Source organism: Sander lucioperca, chromosome 21, assembly GCF_008315115.2.
Source record: "Sander lucioperca isolate FBNREF2018 chromosome 21, SLUC_FBN_1.2, whole genome shotgun sequence".
In the NCBI taxonomy this organism is placed as follows: domain Eukaryota; kingdom Metazoa; phylum Chordata; class Actinopteri; order Perciformes; family Percidae; genus Sander; species Sander lucioperca.
This window is the reverse complement of record NC_050193.1, coordinates 16,727,558-16,753,905: the sequence shown is the minus strand read 5'-3', so window position 1 is coordinate 16,753,905 and position 26,348 is coordinate 16,727,558. Positions and strand designations below refer to the sequence as shown.

General features: G+C 42.1%; 2 protein-coding genes and 1 long non-coding RNA gene across 7 annotated transcripts; 2 read left to right on the top strand and 1 right to left on the bottom strand.

Moving 5' to 3' along the window:
• Nucleotides 1–445: 445 nt before the first annotated feature.
• Nucleotides 446–26,043, top strand: LOC116065294. Its single transcript, XR_004896222.1, has 2 exons — nucleotides 446–491; nucleotides 24,332–26,043. It is a non-coding gene; the product is annotated as an uncharacterized LOC116065294 (long non-coding RNA).
• Nucleotides 852–23,761, top strand: xpnpep3 (X-prolyl aminopeptidase 3, mitochondrial). Of its 3 annotated transcripts, XM_031320686.2 has the most exons (13): nucleotides 852–861; nucleotides 11,379–11,390; nucleotides 11,484–11,600; nucleotides 13,359–13,481; nucleotides 13,769–13,956; nucleotides 14,198–14,417; nucleotides 15,169–15,353; nucleotides 15,977–16,039; nucleotides 16,414–16,527; nucleotides 16,684–16,769; nucleotides 17,459–17,642; nucleotides 21,856–21,976; nucleotides 23,055–23,761. In XM_031320686.2, the coding sequence occupies exons 3-13, from the start codon at nucleotides 11,531–11,533 to the stop codon at nucleotides 23,219–23,221; spliced, it is 1,521 nt and encodes a 506-aa protein (XP_031176546.1). In that variant the 5' UTR covers nucleotides 852–861; nucleotides 11,379–11,390; nucleotides 11,484–11,530; the 3' UTR covers nucleotides 23,222–23,761. The 3 variants fall into 3 exon arrangements, with proteins under 3 accessions (XP_031176546.1, XP_035852712.1, XP_035852711.1); XM_035996819.1 differs by lacking the exon at nucleotides 852–861 and having other exon boundaries at nucleotides 11,151–11,394; XM_035996818.1 differs by lacking the exon at nucleotides 852–861 and having other exon boundaries at nucleotides 11,151–11,600.
• st13 (ST13 Hsp70 interacting protein) lies at nucleotides 920–9,619 on the bottom strand. Of its 3 annotated transcripts, XM_035996828.1 has the most exons (14): nucleotides 9,409–9,619; nucleotides 8,878–9,017; nucleotides 7,795–7,843; nucleotides 7,171–7,261; nucleotides 6,896–6,969; nucleotides 6,578–6,644; nucleotides 6,374–6,458; nucleotides 6,066–6,176; nucleotides 4,800–4,902; nucleotides 4,410–4,526; nucleotides 3,252–3,291; nucleotides 2,807–2,895; nucleotides 1,408–1,585; nucleotides 920–1,370 (listed from the first exon to the last, which is right to left on the bottom strand). In XM_035996828.1, exons 2-13 carry the CDS (start codon nucleotides 8,985–8,987, stop codon nucleotides 1,451–1,453), a joined length of 1,071 nt encoding a protein of 356 aa, XP_035852721.1. In that variant the 5' UTR covers nucleotides 8,988–9,017; nucleotides 9,409–9,619; the 3' UTR covers nucleotides 920–1,370; nucleotides 1,408–1,450. The 3 variants fall into 3 exon arrangements, with proteins under 3 accessions (XP_035852721.1, XP_031176577.1, XP_031176578.1); XM_031320717.2 differs by having other exon boundaries at nucleotides 920–1,585; XM_031320718.2 differs by lacking the exon at nucleotides 9,409–9,619 and adding an exon at nucleotides 9,163–9,320 and having other exon boundaries at nucleotides 920–1,585.
• Nucleotides 26,044–26,348: the final 305 nt, after the last annotated feature.

Here is a 26,348-nt window from a genome sequence, read left to right as displayed (position 1 = left end):
ATATGCAACTCCTCTGTAGCCTACTACTGACTTACAAGGTAGGCTACGTCTACATCAGAGGAAGACATTGTACTACTACATTTACCTGACCGAGAACGGGGCAGATTTTGAATTTAATCACAAAATATCACAGTGAAAATGTGGAGTACCTAACCAGACAGTTGCCTCATGGCGTTGTGCTACCCACCCGGCTGTTATTGAAGCTAATCATCACCCATCAGGTTAATCAACCAGCAGAACCAGACCGCGGTGTGCGCGTGTAAAACATTTGTGTTCTTTTTCTTCAACGATTATTGCATGTTAATATCACCACAGTCAGCGTTTATAATGACGTTGTTTCGGCTCAATTTTTTTGCTCAACCTTTGTTTGTCCATTTAGTTTTTGTTAATATCCAACGATGTCCAAATTGCTCAATATCCAAACCCCAAGTTCATTGGGTACCCAGGAAACTAATTGTGAAGTACACGTACACACACGTACACACACACACGTTGATTTTGCCATTTTATTGACCAAACTATTGAGGGGAAAACATTTGCAGATTAATTGATAATGAAAATAGTTTGTTGTAGCCCTATTACGGATTAAATAAAAAAAATAAATAAAAAAAAAAGTTGAACAATGAATCTGTCAAAATACAGAAAATTCCCTCCATAATTTACACTGCCCTCAAAACTGCCAAATTGTAACAGTTGACTATCTGGTTTAGTTAAACCAGATTCATCAGTATGAGGAACTGTTTCTTCAAGTGAGGATACGTGAGAGGAACTCAAACGATACGAATTTGCTAAAAATATGAACTCACTGAAGCTTTCTGGAACAGATGAGAAACAGCAGTAAAAGATGTACCGTTTGTGCATGTTGTCATTCTGTAAAATCTGGTATGTACAACTGAACTACAAAATAATGTCAAACCTGTTTTGAAGCAACAGAGGTTTTATTATTGTGAATCATCATTAATCATACTTTTCCAACAGGGTCAAACATCAAGATCAGCCATTTTTTTTGCATTTATAATAATAGACCCGATTACAAAAAGTGGCGACACTTTGTGAGAGCTCGGCTATGTTTGGAGAAAGAAAAAACCTAAACCGTTACCACGTATTCAATGGCTGTAAAAAAGAATTATTGTATGCTGGAGCTTCCAGTTTAGCGTTTTCAGATACAGGTTAAGAAATGTCAACCTGTGGTTTAGTAAAGTCCCAGCTGAGACGAGCCAGTGGAGGTTATCAGACCTGACGCCTAACCATCGGTTTGATTTGTTGAGACGTTGCTAAGTGCTAACAGGCTGATTAAGAACATTTAAAAAGTTGCCCCACCTTCTCTACATGACACCAATTAACCCGTCACCTGCTCCCCTGTCTGATCTGCACACAGTGGAATAATTGTTGAAAAGCGGTGTGGCTCTCCAGATTGTTTCACCACGTATCCTCTCATCCTCGGTCCCGTCTACGGCTGTGGTGAAGCTCCAAATTTGGAACTCAGCTTGGTGACGAGCGCCATGATTTTGGGGTTGTTCTGGTACTTGGAGATGTTGGCCGGGTTCTGTGCCACATCCTGGAAGGCAGTCATCACCTCAGGGTCCTGGAGTTTAACATGGAATACAAACGGGGTCACCTTTATTCACGTCGACTTTAAAGACGAGATGAAATGAAAAGTACATCTTTCCAAGTTCTAATGTTGGGGAGTGTGGGTGAAGGTTAAAGCTGTAGCTCTCCCCTCTCGGTGCGCAGAACAGCCAACAGGAACACTCGTTCTCTCCTAAATGACCTGTGATTGGCCCAAATCTCCCATCATGGCTAGATTATCTAAAGCCTGAAAACAGAGCCAAGAGGAGGTGCACAAGTCTAGTTTTCTCTCAGACCCCTTGAATTACACTATGCTGAAATATTATTATGAAGTTGTTGCCCAATGATGCCAAAATTAAAATGCCTACCACAGCTTTAGCAGTTGTCTACAGCTCTGTATCTCTCCACAGCTCCATGTTATTGGGTGCAGGCCCAGGTGTTCTCTGACTTTGAGGACATTAACAACGTCCCAGTTAGTTGGGTTGAGTGGCAGTTAGGAAGAAAGTTTGCCTCTCTAATGACGCTGTGGCAGTGAGAGTACATTGGCTGTTCTGTGTAGACAGGATCTCCCCCCCCCCCCTTTTTTTTTTTTTTAAAAAGATAATTTTTTGGGCATTTTAGGCCTTTATTTGTCTAGGACAGCTGAAGACATGAAAGGGGAGAGAGAGGGGGAACGACATGCAGCAAAGGAGGAGTAAACTTCTATATATGGGCACCTGCTCTACCAGGTGAGCTACCCAGGAGCCCCCCCCGTAGATTTTTAATCTCCGAGTGAACAACAGGATAACATAAGTTCACCTCTATGTGGCACTGCCAAAGGCTCAAATACACGTGGTGGTGTGTGGACCTCCTACCCCTGTAAGTGATGATTTTGTATTCGTTGTCATTCTGAACTGTCAAAAAAACCCTCCGCAACAACCTGTTATGTGAAAATAACGCAGGTCTAAATGAGATGAGTTTTACAGTCTTCTCTGCGTTTAAGGCTGTATCTGACTTCTGTTACAGTACAAGTGAGCTTTAGGAGGTTGCCAGTAGGTGGTTTTTGTTACGTTTGAACAGAGCCAGGTTAGCCCTTCCCCCTTGTTTCCAGTCTTTACGCTAAGGTAATACATATACCATACAGACTTGAGAGTGGTATCAATCTTCTTATCTCTTTGCAAGAAAGCGATTAAGCGTATTTTACTAGAGTCATGGGACATAGCAGTGGAAGTGGTGGGATTTTGAGCAGTTAAGTCACCTTCATGGCATTAAGCAGCTCAGGATCCTTCAGGAGTTCACCGAGACCAGGCATGCCAGCAGGGGCTCCGCCTGGGAATCCAGCAGGACCTGCAGAAAAACAACCAGACTTATTAACTGTAGCAGCACGTCAGTCTGACAAATCATTGAGGAATCCCAACGGAACAGAGAAATACTTTGGAATGTTGCTGGGTGGAGCTGTAAATACAGTGAAACTGAGGAAAGGGTACAAACATAAACTCAAAATGAATATCCATCTGTAATTCAAGGACACGGTCTTCTGTCTTGGATCTTACAGCATACAATACGCAATAAAATAATCTAAGTGTTTATAAGAGTATGAATTATTTCCCACACGGTATTATCTTTCTATTCGCTTCGCCTATAATTTGAAGTGTTCATCTCATCCCATCGTGCAATGAACGGGCTTGTTTCTACTCTCCTACCTGGGAAGAATCCTCCTCCGAACTGTCGTGCTTCCTCCTCCTGTTGAAAGACAAAAGAATGGTACGAGTTTAATAGTGTTGGACGCATTCGGTTGTCATTAGGCTAACTAATAACTATCATTGTGAAAATCGTAAAATCATATTTGCTTTGTGTTCAAAATAATGGATGTAAGAATGTAGATGATGTCGTTTCTGATGGAGACAGCCTTGAGCTGCACGTTTGTAGTCTGAGGTGGGAAGTGGCGAACGGCGAGTCAGAGAGCCTTTCGCTTAACCCCTTCCCTAAACAATTGTCCAATCCTAGTTTAGCAACCAGAACTAGGCATGTTGAAGAAGTGTGCATGATACTCTGTATATTAAGTCTTTTTTTAAAAGACTTTTCACGACCAATGACAACAGTAAACGTGTAAAGTGTGATTTATGGTTCTGCGGAGGCTCAATGCAGAGCGTTCGCCGTAGCCTACGCAAGCGGCCTGAAGTTTATACTTGTTTAGGAGAATAGCAGAGTCTGTGTGTGTGGAGTGTGTGTGGAGTGTGTGGTAGAGACGACGATTAGCTTCGGCGCGAGTACAGACTCTAGAGTCATAGTGAGAGAAACAAAGTGTCTCCCCTGTGCTTTCTGACCACGGTGGGAAATCTGGAGCAGGAAAAGTTAACCCTCTCCTTGATCTCATGTTGTTTATGGAGAAGGAGAACGGCTACGGCGTAGAGTCCGTGTCTCCGCGCACCTACATACAGTACGTAGCCACGGCGTAGATTTAATGCAGAAGCATAAATCGCCTTTTAGACATGGATTTTTCGTTAGCATGTCCAGCTATCTAGCTTACAGTAGAACCCAGCGTTACTTCAAAGTCCAAGGAGCATTTCATACTACATTATTTTTTCGGGTTACAAGTTTTGTATGAGCTCGTCAGGAGCAGTAACAGTAGCTGAGGGGGGTGGGGCTTAGCGGACGTCCGTTGTGTCTTTGAGCTACAAAGGTGGGAAAATCATGGACACCAGCGTGTTCAGCTGCAACTTGAAGTGCACAGCTTTTATCAACTAACTTTATTATATTAGTATGATGTTACAGTTGACTGTGTAGGAAGAATAGTTCAACTTAAGAGACATTGATTATACTTTTTAAGTCGGAATTTGGTAATCCCCACAGCATCTCACCCTCTGAGCCCGTGCATGCTCCTCTCTGGCTTTCTTTATCCGCTCTTGTTTCTCCTTGACATCCCTCTCTTCTCTCTTACGCTCGTACTTGCGTCTGTGCTCGATGATTTTGTTAGCCTGAAAAAACAAAAAACAGGAAACATGACAAGAATGACAAACCACAAACTCACAGCTGGGAGCATCAGCTCTGTCTCTGTCTGCCATTATGGGCTTCTGGAGCCCTACTCTGATCAAACTGTTCATCTGTAACAGGATCATGTGAACACTGATCAACCCTTCTATTCAGAGCTTGAACACATTAAAGTAACATATCTGCTTTTCAGTTAGTACAAACTAATTTAAAAAGGCTGAACCTTTTTTTTTTATTCCCCCTTTTCTCTTGTATTATACCTTAGGCTGGACCTCCTTCAGCATTACACTGGCATCCTCGTCATAGTCCAGTTTACAAGCTGTGGCCAGGTCCTTGGCTGCCTCCTCCCAGTGGCCCAGCAGCCTGCAACACACTTTTCATGTTATACCCACTGAACTAAAAGCGATCTTGCAGGTTCATTAAATGTCACACTGTGAGATCGCGTTGATAAAATCTTGGTTGCAATCTGTGTCAGAATGCGTCAACAAAAGACACGGTTGAACATTATTCGACAATAGTGCTTACAACGGGAATTCTATGTCATTTAATGCCGTACTCTGATTGGCTGGTTTGTGATATGTGTTGTGGTGGCAGTCACGTGAGAATCTGCTCCTACAGCTCTGACACAGTCAGGATTTTAATGCAGGCCGCTTTGGTCACCAAAACTCTTAAAAAAAAACCAGCTGTGAAGGTGTCTCACGGTGCAGACTAACACCGTAACACACAGCAGGCAATAAGAGTCGCGTAGCGTAGACACGAGCCTGATCGTGCGCCTGGCCTTTCACACCAGACGCGTATTTCTACACGCCGGTCACAAAGCGATCCTTCTCCTCTCGGCTCTCTCTCCGTCTCTCTCTCTCCGATAGAAAGAGACAGGATGAGTGGGGTAAAACTGGCAATTGTAGTGTGTGTGTCACTCTCTCTGTCAGTCCGTCGCTCTCTCCGTGTGCCAGATTGCGTCTCACTGTGAGATGTCAAGATAGCTGAAATCACCATGAACCTAGGTGCATTATTTTGTAATGTGCTTTATTTTTGTAAAGAATCCAGCTGCACTGTGGTCTTCCTGTATGCGATTGGCTGCCTGGCTTGACACATACGCTCGCGTATTGCGTAAAAAAATAGAGACACCAAAACTATCCTCGCAGTGCGCGGGCATGCGCGGGCATACGCGGACACTACGCGCCCCGTGTGGCCGCACAGATTGGATAACATGGGTGCCGAAATAAAAATAGCTGCGCTACACTGCTATACGCCACGCTTATGCCTGTGGTGTGTTCCCGGTGTAAGACCTCAACTGTCAAATCTCTCTTCTGGGATAGCACAGTGAATTGGGAGCTTAACCCTCTGTTAAAGATATGCCACGTTTTTTAGCAGACTGCAACACATTTATATCTGTTTGTTAGCTCAGCTGATTAAATATTAAATGCCGGTTGTCAAACAACACGAGGTGTGTCTTACTTCAAGTGTGTACACTGAGGGTTTGGTTATGTCATGTGTGTGTGTAAAGGTGTTAGATAGAAATGTACTTGTGAGCTTTTCCCCTCCACTTGTACGGTTGTGCAGAGTCTGGGTTGATGCTGATGGCTCTGTCACAGTCTCTTATGGCTGCGTTGGGTTTCTGCATCTGGATAAAGACACTAACACAAAGAGGACAACAGACTACGCTCAGTCACTCATAACAGACACTGTAACAGGAGTCAAAAGGCAAGAAGACACCATTTAAAAGCTCTTGAATATAATTTATTATTCTGAGGAATCCAACAGCGGCTTGGCTGAATGACACTTTAATGCTCTGCCATGGATAACCTGAATAAAAGACACCGAGGACTCTCACCTTGCCCTCTTGGCGTACATGATGGCTACGCAGGGGTTCAGCTTGATGGCTTCAGTAAAAAGATCCAGAGCTTTTTGCAGATCACCTATAAGAGAAAAACAAATTGAAACTGGTATTAGAGAACATCAATCTAATTCAAGGTGGAGCGTCTTTCCATTTACCTAATCAGTCCGCATTCACCTTGTGAACAGAACATCAACCTACCTTCTCCGAGAGCATCGATGGCTGCCATCTTCTTCTCATTGGCCTGGTCCATCATCTCCTCTGTGACCTGGGGAAATGTATGGACACAGATGTTCAAACTAAGTCTGTCTAAAGTGGTAAAAGGGTAAAAGCTTAGTTATTTTCCAGGATGGAATCTTCCATATTTTACTCATTTTCAAGTTCATTTTTTTGCTTTATAATTTAAAAAAAAGACACTGGATGCCTATACAATATGGGACATTTAATATCCTGAGAGAATAGGGATTGAATTTTGTATGCATGATAATTGATAAAATATAGAAAAGCTCAACATTTTACCTCAGTGTTTTCAAACTCTCCCATGTCCTGTGGCTCATCAGTGTCTGGTTCGATCACTCCCTCTTTGTCTATTTCTGAAAAAGATCCAACACTTTACTTTAAAAACCTGATCTACTGTACTCTTTACATAGGTAATGATACAGGTAGATTTTAGAACCATTAGTGTAATGACAATTCATTGTTTTGCAGGGGGTTATGCGCTGTATCTACTCTCTCCACAGGATAAGGCCCATGTCCCCTAAGGCCAGAGCTGCGATTTAGGAAACGTTGTGTACCTATATCACTCTCCTCACTCGTAGACAGTACAGGAGGCTCCGGCTCAGGAGCTGGAGCTGATGTAGGAGGAGGGCCACAAGGACAGCCACCCTGCAAGTCAGAGAGCGCTCTGTTACAACACGTGTGACAAGCGTACAAATATCAAATCATAAAAAGTATAGCATGATAACTAGGGTTGGGCATCGTTTTGATTTGAACAATTCTGATTGCAATTTCTATTGTTCCTTTCGATTACGGTTCTTATCAACTGGGATTCTTTTTTTCGTGGAATTTTAGGCCTTTATTAGACAGGACAGGACAGAGAGGGTAACGACATGCAGCAAAGGCGCCCAGGAGTTGAAACCATTTTTAATAATGTTTTGATTCAATGGTGGTTTACAGTTTTACCGGGCTTTTTCAACATAAAATAAAGCCACACTAGAGCGCCGCTTACTGCGCTCCATGGCTGCAACACAACAAGGGCCTGAAAGTACGGCGACCACTCACATAACCAAAACTTGCGTGTAAATAATGAACCGATTGGATTCGAAACGATTTCATTGGAATAGTAATTTTTGAAACGATTCCAAGTTGGAACCGGTTTTTGACGCCCAATCCTAATGATAACAATATTCATGTGTTACCTGGCATGACTCCTTTGTCTTGGCTGGGGGAGGGATTGTTGCATCCATTCTGCAATATAAAAATATGGATTACAATTCAGCTAACAATACAAGTGACAGGGTTAGGGTTATTGCCACTATCAATTGTATATATTATCTTTATCAAATAATCTCCAGATAATTTCCAATTAATTGTTAGATCGATAAAATGTTGACAAATGGTTCCCAGAACACGTGGTGATGTTTTCAAATTGTTTTGTCAAATCAACAGTCCCTAAAGATGTTCACAAGATAATAATCACATTGTAGAAGCAAGAAATAGAGAAGTTTGGCCATTTATGGTTAGGAAAATGACTACAACCATTTATGGCTGATCAAACGTGTTGCCAACTAATGTTCTGTCAATCTATTATTTAATTAAAACTGACTTATTGTTTCAGCTCTATTGAAGTCTGTATTTCACTGAACCGCAGCAGCTTTTTATAAAATAAAAAAAATTTACTTTATGAGTCCAAATACAAAAAAAAAACAAAAGTGTGAATGGTTTCTATGCGTTTTTGACTATAAAATAACATTAGGGAGATAGAAAAAACAGTTACTTGTAAGTGTAAATCAGTGGTTTTCAAAGTGGGGTCCGGGGACCCCCAGGGGTCCTTGAGGGGGTTCCAAGGGGGTCCCCAGCAAAAAGGGGAATAATTAATTTGACTATAATTCCATCCATAAGTAACACAATGACCGAATGTATGACTATTTTGGTCATGGGTTTCATACACTTAGTACATACACTGGGACAAAATATTATCAAATGGGGGTCCTTGGTCTAATTTGTCAGTTTAGGGTAAATTCGCGTTAAAAGTTTGGGAACCACTGGTGTAAATCATCAAAGATAAGTTAGTTGAATGACTGGTTTTGCACGTTTTGTGGTCCGCAAGGTGGGCGGGACAGGGCACGTGGTAAGCCTGTCTGAGACTTTACGTTATCTAGCTAAGCAGTTTACTGACATAATGAATCCTCCATTAATCTGTTACATAACAACCGGTATACTTGCACGGAGGGTTCACCGGTTGGAGCAACAGTTATGCTCCCATTTATAACATTACTGACCCAAGCAACCAGGTCCGGAAGAAGCTCATCTCTGGAAGGTGCAAAATTTGGGGATTGGACTCGCACATCTGCACGAAGGCCTTTAACTCTGCCACTTTCCGTGGGTCCATGCTTCTCTGTCACGTACAGCACACAGCGCGCTGCATGTGGGGGAAACCAGATAGAAAAACAATTAACAATTTAAACTCTTTGTCTGGCTTTGTTTACGTGCTCAGGTGCTAACGTTATTGCCAGGGTTGTTAAGCTAGCAAAGTATGCTAACGATACGATAAAATACTATGTCACCTTTGTTCACTCCACACTTCAACAATACGTGAAGTTGAGGGGCTAACAATGAAACCATGCACAATTAGCATTATTGGCTATTTGGCGTTAAGTTCGCAATCCAGAAGTTTCTGGAAATGTGACGCGATAACTGACGCATGATAACGTCGTTAGCTAAGGTTAATGTTAGCTGTAATACGGGCCGTGATTAATGAAAAACGGTTGGTAGCTGCAGCCATGAATGTCAGTATTTGAATGCAAACGCACCTGAACAAAGATGTACACCGTTGAAACCTGAGAAGAAACCCGCAGAGGATGGTTGCAGTTGATTTTTATCACCTCAACTCTGCCTCACTTGCAGTGGCGTCGCTCCTGTGTTTTCATTCAGGCGAGTAGTCGGACAGACTGATAGAGGACCTGGGAGTTTGTAACCCTGAATTTGGCCTGTCAGGTCGATGCGTACAAATCCGCAACCATCAAAGCTGCTGGAGTATACCATTATACATTATTATAGTGGTTGATTCCAAACGATTAAAAGTCAGACATTATTTAAAAACATCGTGACAACATTGTTATGATTTTTTTTAAATATTATGTTAGTACAATTTCTAGTAAGCACATTGTGATTTGTAATGCATGTGTGTAGGATTGTATTGCCAGAAAAATGGGTAGTGACATATCTAGGAGATTATTGTTTTGGTTCACCTTCCCTTGTATGCTTCTCCTAAATGTTGACTTTTGTTCTTCTCTAGCCTTTCTGGTTTTTACTGGTGATTTTTAAAGTAATTCCCCCTTTTAGTTTTGTTTTTGTTGTTGTTTTTTTTGCTTGGGTGGTTCTTTTCTTTCTTGTATATTGTCATTTGTGTTGTATCTACTGATGTACATTTTTCTTTCCCTTACGAGAGTTGTGTATGTTGTCATTTTTTGTCAATAAAAGGAAAATGTGTGTAAGAAGCCAAGACATGCCACATCTCACAGTTTCTTCAGTGTGAATTTTTCTATATTTTACGTCACCACATGAATGCAGCACAGATGCCCTAGCTCAGTGGTTCCCAAAGTCCGGGTCTGGGGACCCCCAGGGGTCCTTGAAGGGGTTTGAGTGGATCGGTGGGTTACCAGCAAAAACGGGGAATTATTGGAACAAGCTTATAATGATGCCAGTGCTTGCATAACCTGTAGCCTCACATAGCCATTTCATTGGTGGAGCTTGCTGTGAGGTTAATGCTGCGTTCCAGACACAATTTTTAGCTCGTAAGTTACGACTTCAAGTCATGACTCACAACTTGGTAGCGTTCCAGGCAAAGTCACCACAAACCCTCCTAGCTATAGCGACTACCTGACGTTGACGTTAGCTAGCGCTAGCTGATATTAGCGATTTCTAGTCAGCGACATATTTTGGGCATCATTTAATAAACACAACCTGTAGTAGTACACAATCGTATGTGTATTGTTTTTGATTACAATGTGCGGAATTACTTTACGTTGCCTATTTATGTATATTTATTTGTATTTCTCACTGTAAATCACCGGCGTCTGTATAGCGTCAACAGGGGTAGCCATTGTTGTTTATGTGTGCGTGACGTCAAAAACTGTAACTGGGTTATTGGAGTACAACCATCTGGTATGAGTTCACGGGGAGTAAGTTACAGGGTTGACTGCCGTTCCAGGGTACTTTCACGGGTAGAAGGTGGTTAAAACACGAGTTAAAGTAGACTGGAACGCAGCATAACTAAAATAGGTGATCAACAATTACTGATAAAAGATTATCAAATGTGATGGTTAACATATTCTAAGAGCCTGAGGGGATCGTGTCTCCCCAAAATGTTTTTTATACTTCATATGACTGTTAGTCTGGAATCCATGTAACAAAAACATGAATGATCAAGAGGTTCTCAATGATCTATAAATGATTGGCAGCCCTGGGAAGTCCAGTATAGCATATTTGAAAACATAACAATAAAAAAAAAAAAAAATATATATATATATATATGCTTGGAGTAAAGCAGTTTAAGATATAATTGTAATGATCGCTTTACTGTTTGTAAATTAATTATAAACTAAACTTCTTTGGCTCTGCCAATCGTAGCAGAAGAGGCGGGATTAAGCGCCTCTGCCTGGGAAGCGAATTTCAGGGCAGCAAACTCCCAGCATCCCCCACGAACGAATACGGTTAGCAAACATGACATCAAGCTAACGAGGTAAATGTCAACCGAAGATATATACAACAGTTATATGAGAAGATTTTGGAGGTAAGTCGCAACAACACACCGCTATGTGTCTCCGTAAATATCCAGCGTTAGTTGACTAATTTGTACTTCACTGACTGTTATACATGTCTACAGCGGGGCGACATGCTTTGACTGATCGGTGTCCTCCAGTAGCAGCAACAATGTTGCCCTCAACCAGCACCTTGGTCAGGTCTGCTGCCAAGCTGCTGCCGCCGCGAAGTTGGAGTCGAGGTGAGAATAGTTTGGTGTTGTCTGTTTAATTGTAAGGTACTTGTACTTTACACTACTAACGTTACTCCACTAACGTTACATTTCAGAGAGAAATATTAAAGGGATACTTTGCCGATATTCAACCAAATTTGTATCCTAATAATGTTGGTAACGTTAGTATGTGTAATTGAACTATGGAAAACTTCCCTCCATCTTACCAGTGCCCAGATCTCCCTACTCACAGGCCAGCAGTTTTTCAGTTGTGCTAGGGCTGTTGCTCGAACTACAGACTGGACTTCCATACTCCAGTAAAGGATCTGAGCAGGGTCTGAAATGGGCCCAAACTCCCCAGAACTAAATACCGGCACTTATGATTTTTGTCCCCATGAGTACCCTTACTTCCAAATGTTACTAACAGCATTATAATACATATTTGGGGCTGGCAGTAGCTCAGTCAGTAGGGAGTTGGGTGGGGAACCGGAGGGTTGTTGGTTCAAGTCCCCATATGGACCAGTAGCTGGAGAGGTGCCAGTTCACCTCCTGGGCACTGCCAAGGTGCTCTTGAGCAAGGCACCAAACCCCCAACTGCTCGGGGCGCCTTTCCATGGGCAGCTCCCTCACTCTGACATCTCTCCATTAGTGCATGTAGAGGTACTGAGCATGTGTGTAATTCAGCCCTGTGTGTAATAACAACAGAGTGAAACCATTGTAATTTCCCCTTGTGGGATTAATAAAGTATAATTTATTATTATTATTATTATTATTATTATAAATAGGCAGATATGTATACTAAAATAGGCTATATATCATGATTTATTGTATAAAAACAAGCCATTCTATGTAAAATCAGACAATCAGCACCCCTATAAAGCCCGGATGAAATGATCATTTGTTTCATAACCACATTTTCAGACACTAGTTTGGCAGTCGAAGCAATCAATTGCAGACTTCCCATGTTTAGCATAATACTGTATGAATAACATGCAGCCTATTCATGCATTTTAATAACAGAACAAGCACATCATATTGCAGTAGGCACTTTATGTCATAAATAAATAAATAAAAATGATCAAATTATAATATTAGTAAAAGTAAAGAAAAAGGTACATGTTGTTGGCACCTAGTCAATGAAGGAAAACCATATTCTATTTTTAAGTGATCAATTTGAAGACGCATATAACCTCCCTGATCCATTGCATTATCCTAATGAGGATAATATAGGTTTGGGTCTATTGTTGTGTCATTGATTTATTTATTTCGTTTTTTTAAAGATTATTTTTTTGGGGCTTTTCCGCCTTTAATTGACAGGACAGCTAGGTGAGAAAGGGGAGAGAGAGGGGGAAGACATGCAGGAAATCGTCACAGGTCGGACTCAAACCATGGACCTCTGCGTTGAGGCATAAACCTCCAAGTATACGTGCGCCTGCTCTACCCACTGAGCCTACCTGACCACGTGTCATTGATTTATAAGAACAATTTAAATATTGTGGTCTGGAAATTGTTGAAACATACTGCTGGTGACTGGTTTTTGTTGAGAAATAAACTCGTCATCTTTGGCATTTTTGTTCTGCAATTTCTTGTCACTTATCAGCTGACATATATAATGCACTGATACTAATATAACTGTGATTAAGCCTTAATCATCCAGCTGTGAAGCTCTAATCTGTAAAACATCCTGTGACTGTCGAAACAGAATGAATAGTTAAAGTGTCTGCATGCAGCATTGTGGGTTCCCAGTTCAGGAGTCTTTGCCTGTCTGTGTTGTGTTGCTGTCTTTAGGATGCGTCTGGTGCCCGTGCAGAAACATTTCTGTGAAACCAGGAGGGTTGAAACCAAAGACAGTTCCACCTCGGTACCTGGGCCAGCCCAGCCCTTACACTCATCCACACCTCATCAAACATGGTGAGTATTATTTATAAAAACACATGACAGACAATGAGTACATTTAGATTTTTCAGGGAAAACCTGCAACAGGCTCAATGCATATTTATTTATTTATTTATTTATTTAGGATGTTAGGATTCCTGCTCTCACACAGGAGCTATTGTAGATCACAGACACCGCATGTGACATAAATAAATAATATAAAATAAGAATACATCAAGGAGACAAATAGTAGGGCACAGTGTAGGTGATGATGAGCTGCTGTTTAACACTGAAACACAGCATATGTGATCTCTGCTCCTCAGGTGAGGTGACTCCAGGCTTGAGCCAGACAGAATACGAGCTCCGCAGACACCGGCTGGCCTCACTTATCGAGGCCCAGTCAGACAGGCTGGGACCCTCTGCCTCCTCTAGCACCCATGTGGTCATCGTGTTGTCCCATCCGACCCGCTACATGACCAATGACATCCCCTATCCCTTCCACCAGAACCAGGTGCTTGTTTGGTCCTAAGTTGTATTTCTTTATATTCAGCTTAGTCTTCTTTTGCCTTTTGTGGGGTTTTGAACGTAAGAGGTAATAGTAACAGCTTAAAAACACTTTATCTACACACAAGGGAAGGGAATGTGAATGTCTCTTACTTAGCAGTCTTATGCTAATTCTTTTCTCAATAGGAATACTGATTGTTATTTTAGCAAGGCTTTCGTCAATTAACCTGGAGCCAAATGTTCCCCAGGATTTTCTCTACCTCAGTGGCATCCTAGAGCCTGACAGTGCTCTGGTTCTTTATGGGAAAGGACGACCAGACCAGGCCATCTTGTTTGTCCCCCGCAGAGACCCGGGGAGAGAGCTGTGGGACGGGCCCCGTTCAGGGAAGGATGGGGCGGCTGCTTTGACCAGCATAGAGAGAGTTCATAGCACAGAAGAACTAGGGGTTGTGCTCAAGAGCCTTAAAGGTTGGTGTGTAAGGACGCATGGTTAATGTGTTGCTATACAAGCAGTGCATCTCATAACCCTTAAATTGCCTCCTCGACTCCTCCACTTACCGCCTTTCCTCGCGTCTTAGTCCCTCCCACCAAGGAGGCACGGGAGAGACGCGAGGAATTAATGGGAGGAGAGAGGCAACAAGCAAAAAAATGTGTTTTAGAGGGATGAGACGTCCTTTCATCTGAAGCGTCACATGAGTTTGTCAGCTGTACAGCACAGCTTCCGGGAAGGCTGCTCTCGTGTATCCTCCTCGATGCTAAGAAATATGAGCTTTGAGGCAGCCTTCACTGAGGAGGGACAGAACAACTTCCAGTTCAGCCGAGGATCGAGGAGTCGAGGAGGAGCTATCAAATAAAGGTTATGAGATGCAGCCACAGACACGCCGAGAGCACAGGTGCGGAAGTCCTGGAAGGGCTGACCAATCGGAGCAGACTAGGCTTTTTCGGGAGGGGGGCTAAAACGGAGCATCTCAAACAGAGGGGGAATACAGGTGCAGCAACCATGGGCAGTATGAGAAAAATACAAGTATGAACCTGAAAATGAGCATGATAGGTCCCCTTTAAAAACAGTGACTCTTAACGGCTAACGCATTGTGTGTTTAATGGCAAATAACTTTTAATTTAGAGGTTGAACTTTTCTTTAAAAAAAAAACAAAAAACAGGACCGCAAACTTTTTAACTTCACTGTTCCTATTTTCTCCCTACTCCGAACCTCTTTCAGGCACTGTGCTGTGGTACGACAGTTCTCAGCCCGCCCACCCTCGGCTCCACCAGACTCATGTGGGTCCCGTGCTGGAGGCGGGGTCGATGCCGCGCTCCCTCAGGCCCCTCATACACTCTCTTAGGGCCATCAAGAGCTCAGCAGAGGTAGCGCTCATGCAAGAAGCAGGTCATATCACAGCACAGGTTGGTTTTTAAATTACTTAATGTCAATTTTGTAATAGTTTATAATTACAGATACATGCCTGCAAATAGGGCAATATTTTAATGTCCTTGTATTGTTCTGTAACAGTGTCTCTTTACACCTTTTTTAAGATAGATAGATGTATAGTGTAGTCACTAGAGATGGTCCGATACCATTTTTTGTTTCCCGATACTGATTCCGATAACTGAACTTGCGTATCGGCCGATACCGAGTACCAATCCAATACCAGTGTGTCATATATTTTATTATGTTTTAACAGCTGTATACTACTATCCCTGTATGGATGTGATATGATTTCTATCTTTGTTGTCGGCCTGGCTCAGGTTAAACTCTTTGTGAAACATGAACAAACGCAAACAATGAACGCCACAGAACTTTCTTTTATTATCCAGTTTGACAGTCAGTTATAACGGAAAAAGAACATAAATAAACTACTTTAACATAGATTTTCTTTAGGGCTTTCTTACGTGGTATCGGTGCATAAACTCCAGTACTTCCCGATACCGATACCAGCGTTTTAGGCAGTATCGGAGCCGATACCGATACTGGTGTCGGTATCGGAACATCTCTAGTAGTCACTCTATGTCGAATCTTTGTCTTTCAGGCTTTTAGGAGGACGATGGCTCTGTCTCAAGGAGACGTGGATGAAGCTGTGCTCTTTGCTAAGGTAACTGTTACCATGATGTCAGTTTATCAAAATTAAATATTTAGTTTACAGGTAACTCGGAACAAATCAATCATTTAGATCTAGCTTCAGAAGGCTAGCTTACCAGTGATCTCACCTGGCTGGCTTTAAGCTCTATTGTTTTGGCTGTCTATTTGGCAGATATTATCAGTATGTGTGACAACAGCTTCTAGAGCTCAGAGATTACCAAGCCAGAGTGCAGTAACGATGGTGTGGTTTTTATAGCTCCGTTCTGTAGTTGCTGCAAATTAAAAAGCTGTTTTCACAGAAATCGGACAGTGTAGATGACGGCAAACATGAAGCTCACAAGGCTTTGTAAAAAACAAACAACTAAAAACCTAATGTTAATCTTCCAGTTTGATTTTGAGAATCGGATCCATGGTGCCAACTTCCTGGCCTATCCCCCTGTTGTTGCTGGTGGGAATCGAGCCAATACTCTGCACTACATAAACAACAACCAGATTATAAAGGTAAAGAACGGTGTTGAATGTGCTACTGCATCCGTCCTGTCACAGAAGATGCATCCAAGATCAACAACAAGCATCCCGAAAAGTGTTTATGTAAATACAGTAATGACTTAATAGCTTAACTGACTCATTATACCCCCCCCCCCCCTCCTCCCTCAGGATGGTGAAATGGTGCTGCTTGATGGTGGTTGTGAATACTTTGGTTACGTCAGTGATATCACTCGAACGTGGCCAGTGAATGGAAAGTAAGTTTGACAAATAAAAATAATGTTGATGAAGAATATCTTTGCATGTTTATGCTGAGACTCAAACATGCTCTACATATTCTTTACCATGCTTGTTTTCTAAATGCAGATGTTTAACTGAAATCCATCTGTTCTGCACATTCGTCTTCACCTTTTGTTTCTTGAACACCCACAATACTCTGATCTTTTCCTACATTTTTTTCTCTCATTGGATATTTTCAGGTAGTATTATGCCTTTTTAGCTTTATACACAATTTGTTTTGAAATCTTCCATGTCTCTAGATTTTAGGGCCTTTTTAATTAGTGCTGCAAAAATTTATTGATTAGTCAACTATTTAATTAATCGCCAACTATTGTGATTATCGATTCATTGGTTTGAGTCATTTTTTAATGAAAATATTGTCTCCTTTCTTCACTCCTCTGTGACAGTAAACTGAATATCTTTTGAGTTGTGGACAAAACGAGACCTTTGAGGACGTCACCTTGGGCGTTGGGACATTTTTCACCATTTTCAGACATTTTATAGACCAAACAACTAATCGATTAATTAAGAAAATAATCATCAATGAAAATAATCAGTGGTTGCAGCCCTACTTTTAAATAGTGTGACGACGATTTTTGAGAGTGATTCCAATGACAGACAACAAACATACCTTTACTGTCTGCTGCCCCCACCTCCTCCCTACCAGGTTCAGTCCTGCCCAGGCGGAGCTGTATGAGGCCGTCCTGGAGGTCCAGCGCTCCTGTTTGTCTCTGTGCTCAGCGGGCGTCAGCCTGGATCACATCTACAGCACCATGCTGGCTCTGTTGGGACGACAGCTCAGGCGGCTAGGCATCGTCAAGGCCAGCACCAGCGACGCCGATGTATTAAAGGTAAATGTAGGAGCCTAAATGCAGTTATTTATGTGTTGCAAATGGGTGTACAACAATTTAAGTTGATATGTGAAAAAATACAGTCATTTATATGGTTGATTGATTTAAAAGGAACCATTATAGGAATATTAGGAATAGGAATATTAGGAATACGTACAGTATTAGTGATAAGTAATTACAGTTCATATTTACAGTGGTACAATAAGTTAATTGCATATTCTTTGCACTGACTATATGTGTGTGGATTATTTAAACACACATGCAATTTAATTTAGATATATTGCATTTGTGATATTTGGGAAAACGTGGCCGTACACCTTTTAATTACCTTTGACATTGACTAGAGGGGAGGAAAATTTTACATGTGGCACTTTTGAGCAAGGGGGTAAGCGAGCATCTGGAAAGCGTACCTCGTATGGAGAGATTGTAGGCTAACAAGCCATCACCTCCCGTTAGCATCCCATTGACTGCCATTCATTTTGGCGTCACTTTGACAGAGAATAACTTTACATCTGAAGAGTTTAAAGACTCTATTTGTCCATTGTTTATTTCTAAAGAAACACGACAATGTATAAAAGGCTCCATTACCTAGTATCTCATGTTATGGCTCCGTAGCAGACGTTTTTATAAAAATAGGCTAACGATTGTGTCATAACCACGCGACTTACTGTCGCATAGTAGAGGAATTACCGTATTACGACTTACATTAGCTGTTTAAGTTTAATTACTAATGTTAAAGGTCCCATGGCATGAAAATTTCACTTTTTTAACATTAATATGAGATCCCCCAGCCTGCCTATGGTCCCCCAGTGGGTAGAAATGGTGATAGGTGTAAACCGAGCCCTGGGTATCCTGCTCTGACTTTGAGAAAATGAAAGCTCAGATGGACCGATCTGGAATCTTCCTCCTTATGATGTCATAAGGAGGAAGGTTACCTTCCCTTTCTCTGCTTTGCCCACCCAGAGAATTTGGTCCGCCCATGAGAAAGAGAGAGACATCATGGCTTTCAAACGAGCGAAGCATGGCAGTTGGTCAAGACCACCCCCCCACCCTCCACCTTGCCCCCCCCTCTCTCCTCCTCAATAGCATTTAAAGCTACAGACACAGAAATGGCACATCCTAATGAAAGCTCATTGTGGGACTGGCTCTAGTGGCTGTAATTCTGCACCAAGGCTGAATTTCTGAAAAGAGACTTCAGATACAGTATTAGGGGACCACTAAGGTCTATATAAAAGAGACTTCAGATACAGTATTAGGAGACCACTAAGGTCTATATAAAAGAGACTTCAGATACAGTATTAGGGGACCACTAAGGTCTATATAAAAGAGACTTCAGATACAGTATTAGGGGACCACTAAGGTCTTTATAAAAGAGACTTCAGATACAGTATTAGGGGACCACTAAGGTCTATATAAAAGAGACTTCAGATACAGTATTAGGGGACCACTAAGGCCTATATAAAAGAGACTTCAGATACAGTATTAGGGGACCACTAAGGTCTTTATAAAAGAGACTTCAGATACAGTATTAGGGGACCACTAAGGTCTTTATAAAAGAGACTTCAGATACAGTATTAGGGGACCACTAAGGTCTATATAAAAGCATCCAAAAAGCTGCATGTCATAGGACCTTTAACTAGCATTTTAGTGATCAATAATTAGCCCATGTCTATGTTATCTCCTTACATATACCTACGCTCGCCGTCTCTGCTAGATTGAGATTTCTCTTGGCACAGCTACCAGAAGACTTCCAACTTTCAGACAGGTTGCTCACGTCACATCTACGTCATCAAGCTCAGTTTGAGGCTGCGCAGTAACGCTCAGCCATCACCGGAAAAGTGATTTCACTGGTCTCCGTCGAAATATATTGCGTAGCTGTGTCCATTATTTTAGTGTCTATGCTTTTGAGTCCGTTAAGCTAAGATTGGAGCCACACATTGTTTTCACCTCTCTCTCGTTTTTCTCTCCCTTTATAATTTTTGGAAGTGGATGTTGCACAATACTATTTCTTTCTTGTGTGAAAAGTAAATAGTTAAACTTTTACCGAGTGGTCCTGTGGATTAAGACGAGGAGATTTAGAAGAGCGCCGAGCTACGGCTTCATTCAGTGGAAACCTTAAGTAATGATGAAATAAATTGAAGCAAAGTAGTTGTCGCAAGTCACACAATTTCTCAAGATAAGTTGCAAATCATTTACCATACAAGAAAGTTATGTTACCCGGATCCGAATATTCAGCTGCTCCTTTAGTTAAGATGACTAAAGGGTCTCTGATAAATACAGAAGCCCAAGATCATATTTCACTCTATTAACTTGCATTTCTGGATACACGCGCACATGGACACAAATATAGTTTTATATTGCTAATGTAAATCTGGCCCTGCTGTTGAATATCAATCAACCACACCAGAGGTGGACATGTTACTATCAGATTAGCACTGTTACCATGGCAGCTTGGCATTGAATTGAAACGTTTTTGGTTCATTTATGTCCTCAACAGTGGTTTGGGGTCGGGGAAATAGCCATCAGCTATGTATAAAGCCAATGTAAATTATGAAATGACCTAATTACAACCTCCATGAAACACAATATGCTTGAAACTTTGTATAATAGAGGCATTTATTTCCTGCGGTGGTTCTTTTTAGGGAAATAAAACAAGCCAGCCAAACCAAAGCTGAATGTAAATTTACTCAACTGGTTTCTCTAAAAAGAAAAGAAAAAGAAAAAATCACTAAAAAGGCCTGGAAGTGCGCCCGGAAAGCTCAGTTGGTAGAGTGGGCGCCCATATGTAGAGGTTTACTCCTCAACGCAGCGGGCCGGGGTTCGACTCCAACCTCGGCCCTTTGCTGCATGTCATTCCCCCCCTCCCTCTCTCCCCTTTCATGTCTTCAGCTGTCCTGTCAAAGGCCTAAAATACCCAAAAAATTATCTTGGAAAAAAAAAATAAAAAGTAGGCCTGGAAATCCCGAGGCCTCTCTTTCTGACTTGTTGACTTCTGGATTGGCTGACTTATTGATAATGGGGTTCCCCTGTGAGAGACCAAAATTTCCATTTGTCTAATAATTTGTTTTTTTACTGAAAACCTTACTGAAACCAACGAGATTCCCATCAGCCTCAACTGTACTTGGTGTTTAGTGTTAATTAGCAAATGTCAGCATGCTAACACAGTAAACTAAGATGGTGCACATGGCAAAACATTATACCTTAGTTCATACCTTATGGCGTTTTTCCATTACATGGTACCTGCTCGACTTGCCTCGACTCTACTCGCCTCGCCTCGACTTGGCACACGTGCGTCCGTTTTCCATTGCATATTTTAGTACCGCCTCAGCGTGGCTGGTCGTCTTGCCGGCTCGACGCATACACCAGCGCACAAGTATAAACATCAGGCCACTTGAGCTTGTTTTACAGTTCTGTGGAGGCTCCACGCAGAGCTTTCACCGTAGCCTATGTATGTAGTCTGATGTATACATTTGTCAGCTGGTGTGAGCGTCGAGCCAGCATGTGTGTGTGTGTACGTAGGATACGGCGAAAGCTCTGCCTGGAGCCTCCGCAGAACTGTAAACAAGCGGCGCCGCAGTAAACTGCCGTGACCTAACGCGACACACACACAGAACGTTGAAGGTGTGTGTTGTTGCCAGAAGACACATTTAGTTTCTAAAGAAGCTGGAGGCAGCAAAAAAAGGACACCCCCATCTGTCGCTTTCACGTCACCTTTTCGGCTCGCCTCAGCTCGCTTGGAACCTCGACTGAGGAGGTACTAAAAAAAGTACCTGTTAGCAGGTACCAGGGACTTTTTTTCGTAATGGAAAACCAAAAAAGGCAAGTAGAGTTGAGGCGAGTCGAGCAGGTACCATGTAATGGAAAAGCGCCATTAGACTTTCTGGTTTCTGACTTTGAGAGAGTAGCTCAAGTTTACAGATATAGATTAAACTTTCCTAGGCCACGGAAATAACCTATTGGAATTTTTATTTTAGCTGGTGTTCCCCTTTTAATAATGTTCTTGTTTAGATGCTCCTGGATTCAGTTGTGCTCTGTTAGTGCATGTAGGAAGTTTTCTGATGATGCTTATTCATCTCAATAAACCACAGTGGCCCCCTACATTTCATGTTATCAATGTTTAGTAACAAGCTGTTTCTGCTCTGGGACTGGAAACTTCTATACACCTGCTTAAAGCTTTAGTTTTGTTGATGTTAAGTTAGTATACTCATCCCAGGCTGCACGACGGTACTGCCCCCACCACGTTGGCCATTACCTGGGCATGGACGTCCACGACACTCCTGAGCTGTCCCGCTCACAACCTCTACAGCCAGGAATGGCCATCACTATTGAACCAGGTATAGACAAACTAGCCTCTTTCACTCTTTTAATGTTTCCTCACGATGTGCTGCTGTGTTGATCAAGAATCGAGGTGAAAGCAGATTTAAAAAGTCCAAACTGCAGCACAACCAATCACAACATCCCTCCCAGTTACTGTGGTGGATGGGAACAGCCCCTCATTACACATGATCTATTCTACATTCTCTTTTACATTTCACCTTATTCCTGCTTTCATAAATGTTCCACTAGGGCTGGGCAATATATTAATATTATATCAACATCGATTATGAGGCTGGATATCGTCTTAAATTTTGGATATTGTATCATCGTGACATGACACAAGCGTTGTCTTTTCCTGGTTTTAAAGGCTGCCTTACAGTAAAGTGAAGTAATTTTCTGAACTTACCCAACGTGACATCACGACTTCGCGTAAACGTACACGCCACTTTCGAAAGCCAAGTGGCGTGCTGTGTCTACGCATTTTGAGCTATCCGCGTGTATGTCTACGCCGTATACAGCGGACGGGTTGGGTGTAGGAAAAGAAGAACGAGATGGTTGGGTTTAGGAAAACAATAACGGGACGTGGGACAACAACAGCACGGTTGGGTTTAGGAAAAGAAGAATGGGGTTGGGTTTAGTAAAAGAAGAAAGCAACGGTTGGGTTTAGGAAACGTGACACGTGGGACACGATCCCCCGGTCTCCAGCGTGAAAGTCCTGCATTGTTTGACCCATCCACCACCCTAACCACCCTCCCTATGCGGATTTTCAGGCTTTCATACTACTCGCTACCGTTCTGTTCTTAGGAGAACTTGGTGTAAATTGACACGCAATCGCAAGGTAATGTAAGTCAATGGAGGCCAAACGGCGTTGATAAACACGCTAAAAATCGATTATGCGGCTTGATAACACGCCAAAATGGCATACAATTTGCGTTATTTATCAAGACTCTCATTGTGTTAATATTTTGTGAAAGCACCAATAATCAACCCTACAATATTGCCGACATCAATGTGTTTGGTCATAAATATCGTGATATTTGATTTTCTCCATATCGCCCAGCTCTGTGTTCCACTTTCCTCCTTCTATTGTCACAGGAATGTACATCTGTGAGGACAATGACCAGGTGCCAGAGCGTTTTCGCGGCCTGGCCGTCAGGATTGAGGATGATGTGGTGATCCAAGACAAGGGAGGCCCTCTGATCCTGTCCTCTGACGCACCCAAGACCATCGCTGATGTAGAGAAGGCCTGTGCCCAGAGATAGGGCAGGGAGAGACAGACAAGTGACCACGTGAGCCACGGCATCGATGGCAGGCAGTGTGCTGCTCTTTTTCAACTGTCTCCGCGGGGATGACGTCATCATGCTCAGGGCCCAGGTACATGAAAAGGTGGGAGCACACAGAAACTTGCAACAAGGCCTCAAAATGTAGAAATCTGGTGTGGAAGATTTCTGTTGTCTACCTAAATGTTTAAAGAAACCGGTTTCATGTTTGTGAATGATCATGAAGAGCTCATCAACAGTAAAGCGTGAATTTAGTTGTGTGTTAGGGTGCATTCACACCAAATCCGGCATTGCAGCGATTAGCAAAGGGTAGTGCGGCGGAGTGGGAGCGTCACTTAAATGACCAATTTGTGTCTCCATTGTGTTCCCCATGGTGCTAGCTTTTAGCCATGCTGCTAGTATGCCTGGTCCTACGAGTGTTTCCCTTTTCCATATCGACGGATTAGAAAAACACATTGACTTTCAATAACTAACCAGGATGCGAGGCCTATCATTACCGAGGGTTTTAAACTGGTGCACAAGGCCAAATTGAGTGACTACACGTGAAACATACCGTTAAACTCCATTGTGTTTTGTCTGAACGCTGGTTACGTAATTAACTTATTTATTAATTAACGAATTAACGTAATACCCACATTCAATTAATGGGAAAACTGGCGTTTTCGCCGCAATGCCTGATCTGGTGTGAATGCAACCTTATAGTGAAAACACACCGGGCGTGTAAGCGTCGCGTATATATTTTTTTATTTCGGCGCCCATGTTATCCTGTCTGTCTGTTCATACCAGGCGCGGAGAGGCCGTGTCGGCCCGTGCGCTGCAGGGATCGTTTTCAGCGCCCCCTCTAATTCTTGCGCTAGAAGTGAGTGAATGAATGTGTCAAGCCAGGCAGGTAATCACATACAGGAAGACCACAGTGCAGCTGGATACTTTACAAAAATAAAACACATTTCAAAATAAAAGCCCTATGTTCATGGAGAGAGAGAGAGAGAGAGAGAGAGAGAGAGAGAGAGAGAGAGAGAGAGAGAGAGAGAGAGAGAGAGAGAGAGAGAGAGAGAGAGAGAGAGAGAGAGAGAGAGAGAGAGAGAGAGAGAGACTACAATTACCACCATTTCCTCCACTCATCGTGTCTCTTTCTATCAGAGAGAGAGGAGATTGCTTTGTGGCTGGCACAGAGAAATACGCGTCGGTATGAATGGCCAGGCATGCGATTGGGCACGTATGCTTTGCGGGCTATACGCGACGCTTACGCGCCCGGTGTGTTTTCACTGTTATAGGGGTTACAGTGTGGCTTTGGAGCATATACTGCGCTGTAACTGCTGTATTTCTCTTCAAAAAGGTAATTACACATCAGGGCTACAGCGACTACAGCAAAACCACATGGAGACGAATATTGATAATGTATAATACATTCATCTGGTGTTATGATGGTGCTATCAGCGGGTGAAATCTGACGCTGAACTATAAATAAAAACCTAGGAACAACAGTTAACCTCCTGCATCAAGTATACTGTATATTCAGTTGAAGACCCAGTGGTTAGATCCAACAACCATGGAAGCGTTTTCATTCTTAAAATCAATTTGCTCCACATCATGTATTTTTTCTTCAGAGTTGCCACCATCATGGCACACCAGGATATAATTGTTTGTTCTCTCACTCAAATAAAATGTGTTTAAGCCTACGTGCACACACTTAATTTGTCTCCTACACAAAAAAAAAACATATTTCTTTCCCAGCTCACTGAACTGCAGGAAGGTCAGGAATGACCACATTATGTCATATCAACAGACCACCATGCACACCAGTGCAGTGATGAATAAAGATCAACCTGTCTTAAACAGCTGCTCCTGACAAACCTGCAATGATGGTAATGATTACACCAATACACTCAAATGGCTTAAAAAGTGTACACTGAAGAGTTTGTGTGTGCTGTTGTTGTGTCTTTTCAGCAGAGAGAAAAATGTTCTATTTTAAAGAAAATGGTGTTTATATTATTAAAAAGATGAGATCTCTCATTGTATATGTAAATACATCCCTTTTATTTCCTTTTTGCTGACAAAACAAGGGAAATGGAATCATGTTAAAGGATTTAGGCTAGTAGTTGGAGTCCAATTTGATGTCACCTTTATCTCAGTCCAAAAAAATGAGTGGGTGGCCTACAGTAGCCTCGGAATAAACTCTGGACGATGCCATTTGGTTTGTGGTGCTCAAAGTCCCGTAAGGAGTTTAGAAAAATGAAACCTTTAACAATAGAATGACACTGTAACCCACAATATTTCACAGACGTTGTCGTGACAGTCTTCATTGAGAATTTAGCCTACTCCACACAGATGCATTGTTCAAAGTCTGTAGATTGTTGAATTCTAACACCACAGCCACTGAAAATGCTTGTTTCTGATTTACTGCCACAGTCTGTATATTATTTTTGTTTTCTTTGAGTGTCATGGCTTCTTACCACGGCTGGATTAACCTGCTAGCTGGCCTGCTGTTCCTCCATCTCTGTGCATTACATACACAACATGGCATCTTAATTATCTTTTGCCCAGAGACCAACCAGTACTTTTCTGTTGGCCCCAGGTTTGCTGTGACAATTTTGTGGTAATTTAATTACATGGAATTCAGAAATATGCACCAGTTTATATGTGCCATATTTATCACAAATCGATGGAGTCAAAGCAAACATGCGGCTTTTGCAACCCCTGGGCGTTTGGAGCCTTGTGGCAGTTTTCTGTTTCGACAGATTGGTAATCCAGTCTAGCCTCACCAACCCCCCAAATAAAACTGTGTGCAGACATTTCCAGCAAACAAGATCAGACTGATGTACTGCTACATGAACAATTGACTCTGAAGTCAAAGTGGATATTTTTTAAGGTTTTGGGGGTCCTTGTGACAACTGTGTTTTTTTTTGTTGTATGTCACATTATTTGCAATATTGGGTGTTGAAATGACTACGTCATACTTGCACTGTTATCAGACAATTGATTACAGTTATTCTCGGTTGCTTTGGCACAGCCCTTTTAATGAAAAGTTTTTTTTTTTTTTTTTTTTTTAAAGATGAAGTTCTTAAATCCATAGCTAACTTTTTTTTTTTTTTAACCTTTATTTATTCAG